We start from the raw sequence: 9,701 nt of genomic DNA, 5'->3' as shown, positions 1-9,701 counted from the left end.
GTCTTGCGCCGGGGAGCACAAGGCGCCCGCTCCAGCAGGCGATGGGGGAAACTCGCGACCGGCTGCCTATTGCTTTTTTTTTCCCTCGGGTGGTTTTTATGGGCTGCTCCACCTGAGTCACTCCCAACAGGAAGAGCGCGTGTGCCGTGTGCCGTGGGCTGACTCATCCCGAGGAAGGAGCGCCCAGCCCAGGGAGCACAGACGGGTGCCCGCACACGCGCCCGCCCCGCGCCATCGCACCCCTGCGGAGAGAAGCACCGACGGGGGGGCAGCACCCCGAGGACCTCCTGCTTTGCACCCTCCCAGGGTTGCTGCTTCATGGGGTATGAATAAAATCTAGCTGCAGCCCCTGCAGACCCAGCTCCATCCCACCCGCTGCCGCTGCCTCCATGGGCAGGGCACTGGTGCTGGCTGGGAGGAACGGGGCTGCCCGGGCACGCAGGCGGCTCGCAGGGAGCTCAATGAAACATGATGAGCTCACGGGAAGCCTGGGGAGGGTGGATGGGGACTGCCTGCTCACAAGCCCGGTCCAGCCAACCAACCCACAAAAGGAGGGCTCAAAACCAGCCAGAAGAGGTGACTAGCGGGACTCGCAACCAAGGGCTGCTGGGGGTGCAAATAGACCCTGAGGGCAGCTTGGACACATACTCAGGAAGCAGATCTATCGGGATTTACAAGACAAGTGTCAGGTTCAGGAAATCCCCAGACCTGGAAATGCGGTGGAGGCCAGGAATCATCACACACATTTGTCTGCTTTTGCTCTCAAGATAGAAAACGAGGTTGCATGTACAGTTATCAGTACAGCTGCTCTCATACTAGAAAAAGGATGAGGAGTGGAGAAAGAGAAGGGAGAAGGCTTGCCGGAGGTTGCTGATAGAGCTGGGATGACAATGCATCTCCTCTGCTTTACTATTCTGGGACACCTACTATTGCAAATGACTGAGAGTGGTCCGTAAGTACCAACACCTTTAGATGAAATGAAGACATCCTTTGCCCCCAGTCCCAGATCCAGTTGCCTTTCGGGTCGAGTTTGGCATTAGGGACCAAAACTCAAACCAACATACAATGGTGCTGACGTGCTGCTCGTTTCAGAGCTAACAGACACAGGGTGATTAACATTTAGGTCCCCATCCAAACTTCGTAAGCTGCCCAACAGCCTCCAGACACTCCTGCACCTGGAGCTGACTCAGAGGGCTTTCCTCCATGGCTTCTGGTGAGCTCATGGGTGCAACCAGTCTGGATTCACCATATCTTTGCACCTCCCTTTGCCAAGCTTACCTGCTTCTGCTGATTGAGTCAACTATCTTCTATAAATAGGCTGTTTCCTTTTAATTTCACAGGCTGGATCTTAATATAGTTCATGATAAGGAACCCAGCTTCATGAACGCGCTGGTGGCATGTTGAGTTTTGACACCCAAAGTTGTCCTATCTGATTTATTTTTATTTTTTTTTTAATTATTAGTATCTTTTTTAAGAAGCAAGACAAAACCACTTACGGTGTTCCCACCCATTTGGCAGTTCTTAGGGTCTGCTTATTGCTCTAACAAAACACATTTAATCCTTTCTGCTCTAAAGTACGTCACTTGCCCCAAATACCTCTGCTGCGTCCTTCCTACCCACCCCTCTGCTCGGGAAACTCATCTCCTCCAGCAGTGTTGTCAGTACAGCGGTTTCCTTGGACCTTGTCCAGCCCAAGTCCTTGGCTGACTTCTCTCTTGGATGACCAGCTCTCACCATCTGGAAGCCGTCCCTTACCTGCTTCTTCCATGTTATCCCTTCTCTCTCACCATTACCATCCCACCTCTTACTTCACTTCTGCAAACAAAGCACTGACGCAGCTCGCTCTCCAGTCATTTCTGCATATTTACTTAGGTTACTCTTACCTCGTCATCTTCCACCAACCTTCGTGATCACCTCTGAAAACCACGTGAATGCATACACGGCGCTACCCAAAAATAATTTTTCTGGAGCCCTGATTTTCTAAACACAGCAGATCTAGAACAAACTGATGGCCACCACTCTCACTGATGGCCACTACCTTCCACTGAACAAATGTTGCCCATCACAACCCATTGCTACAGCAACACCATTTAGAAGAGGTCTTATACAAACCTGGTTAATGGATATGTTACCTTTTAGAGTGAGCAAAAGTGTAAGCAATGGGAGGCATGAAAAACAATGGCACTCATCAGATGTTTCAATGAAACAGCATTTCTTCACTGGACAACGTGGGTCTGCCCATCCCTTTAAATCTGCAGCATAATAAGTGTCCTTCTGAAGATGTCCTATGCTCATTCTTCGTAATGGGGTTAAGAAAGCTGCTACAGCAAGGAGACCACTGCAGCGGCTGGCAAGTTTATCAGTCCTTGAGGACATGGCCATGGCAGAATCAACCACTTCAAAGATAGTCTGGATCCACATAATGAACTGAATTTTGCTGATGGTTGCTGATGGCAAGTGAGGGATGTGTGAAAGCCCCAAAGCAGTAGTTTTATTGATGTAACCAAGAAAGAAAACTCATTTTGGCAGCTCATAGCAGATAAAGGACAGCAGGATGTTGTACATGTCCTTGCAGCCTAGCTCTTCCCTGGCACCCCTAAGACTCCCACCACAAGGGATCTTCTGAGACGCAACGTCTTCCTGCAGCTCCAGTCCCAGGCTGCTTCTGCGGGCAGTCACGCTTCTCCTTTGGGCTTTGTTGAGAAGTACCTTATCTCGAGATATTTTCTGTCTGCGCGCCCACTGTCCTTCCCGCCGCCGCCACGTATACACACCCACTCTGTGTCAACCTCTTTGAGCTGGAGTTTCTCCTCCAGTCCAGCAGCAGACCTTTATCCTGCCTCCTGGGACTTCCTGAGCATGGAAAATCAGGGCTCCTGCCACGCCGGTATCATCAAAGGCAGCAGCAATGAAGTCTGGACTTTGGTCTCTCCTTTCAACCAGATGGTTGCCTTGGGCTTCTCAAAGCAGGCTTAGGGCCAGCATGTTGAGCCGCCTTCCCTGTGCCAGGGCAGAGGTGTTTCCCCAGATACGGTACTATTCCCAGACAGAGAATCCGTTTTATAACTCAGGATTTAAAGCACGGTGATATTATCGGTTGATCATTTAAAAAAAAAATAATATATATATATATACACACGCACACCCTCCTTGCTCAGGAATTCCTGGGCTTCCTTCAGGACATGTTGCCTTCTGGCACGCTTTGGTTTTACGGCTGTTTTTGGTGGGTCTAGAGGCACAGTTAGACAGCTGGGGTCAGCCCTTGCTTGAGAGGTGGCAAAATTCCTCGTGTCAACCAGGGCCACCAGGAGCAGAGGACATCATTCAGGCAGAGGCTCTGCTGGGATGGGCAGAGGCAGGCAGGGGAGCAGGCAGGCAGCGGGACAGAGGGGAGCGCAGCACTGTCCGGGTCGCAGAGGTGGCGGTGAGCAAGCAGGGCAGGGCCGGGCCGTGGCACAGCAAGGAAGTGCCATCATGTCTGGCCTTGCCTCGCCCGTGCCCTGCCCATACCAGCGAGGGGGTGAGACAGACAGAGAGACGGAGATGAGGGAAGAAGGCAGCGCCGTCCCACCACCTTCCCCTCTCTGCTTCTGGCCCCGCAGCGCTGGCTGCTGGGCTTTGATGAGGACCTCGGTGGGATTTTTTTTTTTTTTTTTTTTCCACACAGTATTCCTGATTTTTCTCAGATGGGGGCACACAGAAGGTATTGGTCCAGCAGCTAACTAGAAAGACTAACTAACCAGGTCCAAGATGTCACAGTTGTAGATGGGGAGCACAGGACATCACCAGCTCAGCATGACAGATACATGTCCTCTTCTCCTTCCTCAGATCCACACAGACATGCTAGAGCTGCCTCCTCCCAGTGGTTGCTCCTGATGATACTTCATCCTCCCCTAGAAGTGAGCCAGAACCTGGCTCAGCAGCCCCACAAGGTCAGGTCCTCTAAACTTCAGCCTCCCCAGAGCAGCCCATGAAGCCCCCACGCCGCCCTCCTCAAGCATCTCTCTCCCACTTTGCTGGGAGAAAGCACCCCAACTATTTTTACCCAGCTGCAAAGACCCCAACTGATAACCGCTGACACTCTGCCCAAGTCCTTCCCATTGCCAGCTGCTCCCTCAGGCACCCCTTGCCCACTGCCAGGCTCTCGCTTCTCCAGAGAGCACATGAAAGATGGTGGAGCTTGAACTTGGACAGTGAGAAAAGCCACTGGAAACCAGAGGAGAAAAAAGCCCCCAGGGCATGGCTTGGTCCCTCCTCAGCAAGGTCCCTCCTCTTCCACCCTGAGGTCCAGCTCAGCCCACGCTGAGCAGAAACACCCTCCTGATACGTTCTCTGACTAGACTTCAAAACATCAACAAAACACTTCAGCAAGCTGGAAGCAGCAGTTCTTTTGCTCCCTTGGGTCTGCTCCTCCCTGCAGCAGATTGTGGCACATGTTGCCCTCAAAAAACTGGTTTCAGACTGGTGTGACACAAGCATTTCAGAGACTCGGCATAAATCTACAGAAAGCCTACAGCTTCACCTTTATTTGGGATTTCACCCAGGCCTCACAGCACAAGCACTGATGCCATGTGACCCGAAGGTAAAATACAGGGAGCAGACTGGCTTCCTAAGCCAAATGTTTTAGCCCGAAAATGGTAAGAGGCTCCATGTCAAGCTACAGCCCGTGCAAGGACAGCACCTTCCCACCACCCGATTCTCTGCTCTCTGACTGCTACCTACAGTCCGGCTGCAACATTTTACCAGCCAGGATTTGCTCAACAGCAGTGCTGCCCATAAAAAAAAAAAAAAAAAACCAACAAAAAAACCCGGGAATTTTAGAAAAAAAAAATGTATTAGCGGCAATTATAGTTGAAGAACAAAAAGCTGAAGCTAGACAAACTGAAATAAAAAAAAAAAAACCAAAAAGAATTTACCAATTGAGAAGGGATTAGCTCTGATGCAAGTTAATGAGACGTGCATTTTCCTCTGCTGAGAAAAATAAAAGAAATCCAGTCTGCAGCTGTAAGACGGGTGTGATTACAGAACTGCCTAGTCTGTTATCACAGTAATGTGTCCTGACATTAAAAACTTGCCCAATTCAGGAATAAAATTTACCCTGGGCTCTGGCAGACAGGACCCACAGAACAATACAGAGTACACAGATTTATGGCGGTTCCCAGTAATTTCAGCTTCTTTATTTAGGGTTTTTGTTTTTCTTCCCAGAAGCCCCATCCTTTTCCACATGTTCAGCTGAAAGCAGAAAGGATTTTACCCTTACGTTGCAAAGAAACAGCCCCCCAATCCCTCAGGGCTTTCCAGGACAGCACAGCTCCAACAGCATCAGCATCAACAACATAATCTTATTTTTTAAGGCCTGGAAAACCAGCAGCATGAAGTTCATTGTAGCCATGGCAATGGAGCAGTAGACATGCGGAGAAACCAAAATCACTACGGCCATCTGCAGCCCACCGCATGAATTTCCAAATTCTCCCTTTCTACCACCCCAATCCAGCTCATCTGATTGATTAAGCAAGAGGTGAATCTTACAACTGAGACACATCCCCACAAACACTCCCCCCCGCCCCAAAGCAATATGCAAAAGAAAGCCAAGGTATAAGGGGTTACAAATATTCAGACTTTATTATAAATAAGAAATACTGTTTTATACATAAAAACTGCAAGTGTTGCATTTTGTTCACCGCCCCAGACAGCAAGACCACAGATTTAAGGCAAAAAGCTGGAGTGAAGGCACGTACTGAGGGGGCCACAGTCAGGAATAAGGTGATGAAGGGACTGTCACGCATTGCCCGTGACATCCAGCACTCCACCAGCACCTGGCGCATCATCACATTACGTAAAGGAAATAACTGGACTTATACAATGAATAATGGCTGTAATGCAGTAGTGATTAAGTGATCGCTTATAAAGTTTTTTTTTTTTTATTTATTTAAAAATAAAATTCTGTTAAAAACAGCTTAAGAAAGAAAAAAAAAAAAAAAAAGAGAGAAGAAAGCAGGAAACCTTAGGCCTGAGGTCAGCCAGGGCATGCGTGCATCTTCGCATCTGCTCTTCTCACAGCCTTGGCAGAGAGGTGACGCGGTTACAGCCAGCCATCTGACCAGAGCAGCCGGCCAAGACACTGACCTCAAAGTCCCACGCACGTGGGCGAGCACAGGTAAGTTCTCCTCCAGGTACTAATTATGTTTGCAGGCAGGGGGAAATCCCAAGCTGGTAAATTACACGGATCTCTAAGAGAAGAGGAACAAGAGCAATGCGGGATTTGCTGGGAACACCCCCTGCCCAGCAGCACTGCTCCCAAGGGTGCGCCAAGCCTCCTGCCTCGCACAGTGGTATCAAGACGTCCCCAAATCCAGCTCTTTGACCACCTCAACGCTGGGTCCGGCCTCCCGACAGCACTACAGCTCCTCACAGCCCAGCTGCAAAGCCACAGCCCCTTCCCTCCTCCTGGCACAACGTCCCCAGGGACAAGGGACACACAATGGGGTACTGTCAACACCACGCACCAGGGCTGGCTTCAGAGGGAGGGCTAGAAAGCATCCGCCCAACAGGCAAAGTGGTTATTGCTGATGCCCATACAGGTGCTGAGGACACGGGAGAGGGAAGAAAGCAGGAGCCGGGGTAGGACAACTACCAATCTCTAAGGGAATAATATGCAGAGAAGCGATATATGGTGCACGCACCCCGATGGCTATAGGGGCAAGCACATAGAGGAGGCCAGGCTGTGCCACTCTGGAAATATGGCTGAGTATATTTACACACACATACACACACACACAAGAGACTTCCTCACACTATAACCATGATAAAAAAAAACGGAAAAAAAAAATCACATTCACACAAAAAATATAAATTTGAAATAATTAATAGCACCAGTGTGTGTCAGATAATAATTTCTTCCCCGCTACGCAAACGTACGAAGTTGCATAGTGTTTAAGGATAGATATATACTGGATCTCAAGGAGGGGGCAGGGGGGGATGCCAGGCTGGAGGCAAGGAGGAAGCCACAGAGGATGCTCTCGTCTCAGAGGAGGGCCAGAAGAGGAGCGAGGGGCTCCCCGCCACTCCCACCCATGACCAGCAAGCAGCTGGGAGGCACTGGCAGGGAAGGGAGCCTGCTGGGGAGGTGGCAGCAGCGGTGTGAAAGGCAGAATTGCCACCTGAGCCTGGCCTGAAGTCCCTGTGCTGTGGTGACTTTAGTATGACCGGGAGATTGGTAGGCAAAAAAAAAAAAAAAAAAAAAAAAGAGGGCACCAGTAAACTCCAGCTCTTTCTGCCAGCTTAAAAACAGGCAAAAGGCGAGAGCAATGCCAGGAGATATAAAAATGCCACTGTCCTTCAGGAAAAAGACCAGGAGAAAGACCTTTTCATTTCCACTTGCATCCGCCCTTCCTTCCCCACCCAAAGATACTGAGCATGAAGGCCACTGCAGATGTCAGAGCTCTTTGGATGGCAGCTCTTCTCTTCAGCAAGACTGCTGCTGCTCGAACAAACTAATCTGCCAATCAGACATTCATAGCCTAAAAAAAAAAAAAAATTCTCTGGCAATTTGATAGCAACACCTACAGATGGGAACACAGCTCATGGCTTCAACACTCCCCAGCCTGGACTACCTAGCAGGTAGTCTGCTTACAGACCAGACCCAAAACTTCTCCACAGACCAGGAGCGGGGCTGGCAAGACCTACCACTCCACCAGTATCCCATCTTCCCACAGAGCTCCTCTCAGAGGCTGCGTTTTTCTCAGAGCGATGCATCATCACAGAAAGCATTTCAGAAAGAGGTTTCAGCTATTTTGTCAAAGGCTACCAATGCTGTCGATTGGCCACTAGTTAACAATAAAAAAAAAATAAAATAAATTCACAGGGTTAGAATTGGGAAGAGGGATCTGAATGAGTGCAGCTATACTGGCCATTACAGTAATACTTTGGTAGCCATCCCCTTCCTTCATAGGGACAGAGAGCTCTGGGGCTGAAGATTTTACAGTTGAGGGAAGAAGAGAGGAGAGAAAGTAGGGTTAGTTTTGCGTTGCTGTATACAGCTCACATGGTTATTTCTGAACCACAGTATAAAGAGTCCAGAGCATCTCTCATCCTTGCACTAATCAAAGGGAAACTGTGTCTGAGAGAGGGGCAAAGGCAGAGTGCTCAGGAAGACAGTTTATATAAAAAAACCCCTTTGATGCCCAAAGACGGATATTTAATTTGCTTCTTTAAAAGAAAAAAAAAAAAAACAAAAAAAACAACAACCAAAAAAAACCTTTCATCTTATCCTGATTTGAAAAGAAAACAGTGGCTGTGAGCAGCAAAGAGTTGGGGATTTGAAGAAGGTAATGTGTGTTAAGGCACTCCATAGCCAAACCACCGCTCCACGGCTCACCAGGGGAATACTCCCCACCCCCAGTGCACCCTTAGGGTTTCTCAATGGACGGGGTGTTAAAACAGCCAGACGGCAAGGTCTTCTTGATGTCTTCCAGGTTGCTAATGTCCTTCAGGATCTCTTCAATGTCCCTGTTGTAGGCCTGTATCGCATCATCCTGCTTCCTGGCTTCTCTCTCAAGGAAAGAAACTTTCTGGTCCAGGTTGCTATCTTTCATCTGTTTTTTGGTACTGTTCAGGGTACCCTCAATCTCATTCAGTTTGTTCAAGTCCACTGTCTCCAGTTGCCCTGAAAAGCCAGAAGTAAACAGTGAAGCCCATTAAAAAAGCCTTTGATACACTGTTTTGGGGTACTTACACAGCTGAGCCCATACCCAGATAGAGATCTCCATTGGGCCATCTCTGCATTAGACACAGCGTTTAAAACAGGACCAACCAAACATGTTACACCTTCACTGCCTCAACAACAGCCCTCAGCTCACAGAAAAGTGCACAACAAGCTTTGAGGCCACCCCGGGGGCAAGGGGGAAGAAACACACAAACCCCATTTCTAGAAGCGAACGGACCCATTTGATTCATGGCACAGCACCATCACGGTAGCCAGCACACCACACCAGCTGCCAGCACTGCAACATCAGGCAGCAGGAAACACAGAATCACAGAATGGTCAGGGTTGGAATGGACCTCTGGAGATCATCTAGTCCAACCCCCCTGCCCGAGCAGGGTCACCTACAACAGGTTGCACAGGATGGCATCCAGGTTTGGTTTTGAATGTCTCCAGAGTGGGAGACTCCACCACCTCTCTGGGCAGCCTGTGCCAGTGCTCCACTACCCTCAAAGTAAAGAGGTTCCTCCTCATGTTAAGATGGAACTTCTTATGTTCAAGCTTGTGCCCATTACCCCTCGTCCTATCACTGGGCACCACTGAAAAAAAAGACTGTTCCCATCCTCCAGCACCCTCCCTTTAGGTATTTGTAAGCATTAATAAGATCCCCCCTCAGTCTTCTTTTCTCTAGACTAAAGAGCCCCAAGTCCCTCAGCCTTTCCTCATAAGAGAGATGTTCTAATCCCCTAATCATCTTTGTAGCCCTTTGCTGGACTCTCTCCAGCAGACCCCTGTCCTTCTGGAACTGGGGAGCCCAGAACTGGACATGGTACTCCACATGTGGCCTCACCAGGGCAGAGTAGAGGGGAAGGATGACCTCCCTCGACCTGCTGGCCACACTCTTCTTGATGCACCCCAGGATGCCATTCGCCTTCTTGGCCACCAGGGCACATTGCTGGCTCATGGTCATCCTGTTGTCCACCAGGACTCCCAGGTCCCT

The 9,701-nt window shown here is 49.5% G+C and overlaps 1 protein-coding gene across 1 annotated transcript in view; it reads right to left on the bottom strand.

Annotated features, from left to right (window-relative positions):
* Positions 1-7,799: 7,799 nt before the first annotated feature.
* LAMC1 (laminin, gamma 1 (formerly LAMB2)) overlaps positions 7,800-9,701 on the bottom strand; it is a 60,534-nt gene continuing 58,632 nt past the window's right edge. Inside the window, exon 28 of the mRNA XM_009892946.1 lies at positions 7,800-8,665. Within this exon, the coding sequence (XP_009891248.1) occupies positions 8,409-8,665 (257 nt within the window). The 3' untranslated portion in view covers positions 7,800-8,408. The remainder of the gene's footprint in view (positions 8,666-9,701) is intronic.

The sequence above is a fragment of the Charadrius vociferus genome, unplaced genomic scaffold (genome assembly GCF_000708025.1).
Source record: "Charadrius vociferus isolate BGI_N301 unplaced genomic scaffold, ASM70802v2 scaffold39, whole genome shotgun sequence".
Classification (NCBI taxonomy): Eukaryota; Metazoa; Chordata; class Aves; order Charadriiformes; family Charadriidae; genus Charadrius; species Charadrius vociferus.
Note: the sequence above shows the minus strand (reverse complement) of the source record. Positions and strands in the feature narration are given on the sequence as shown.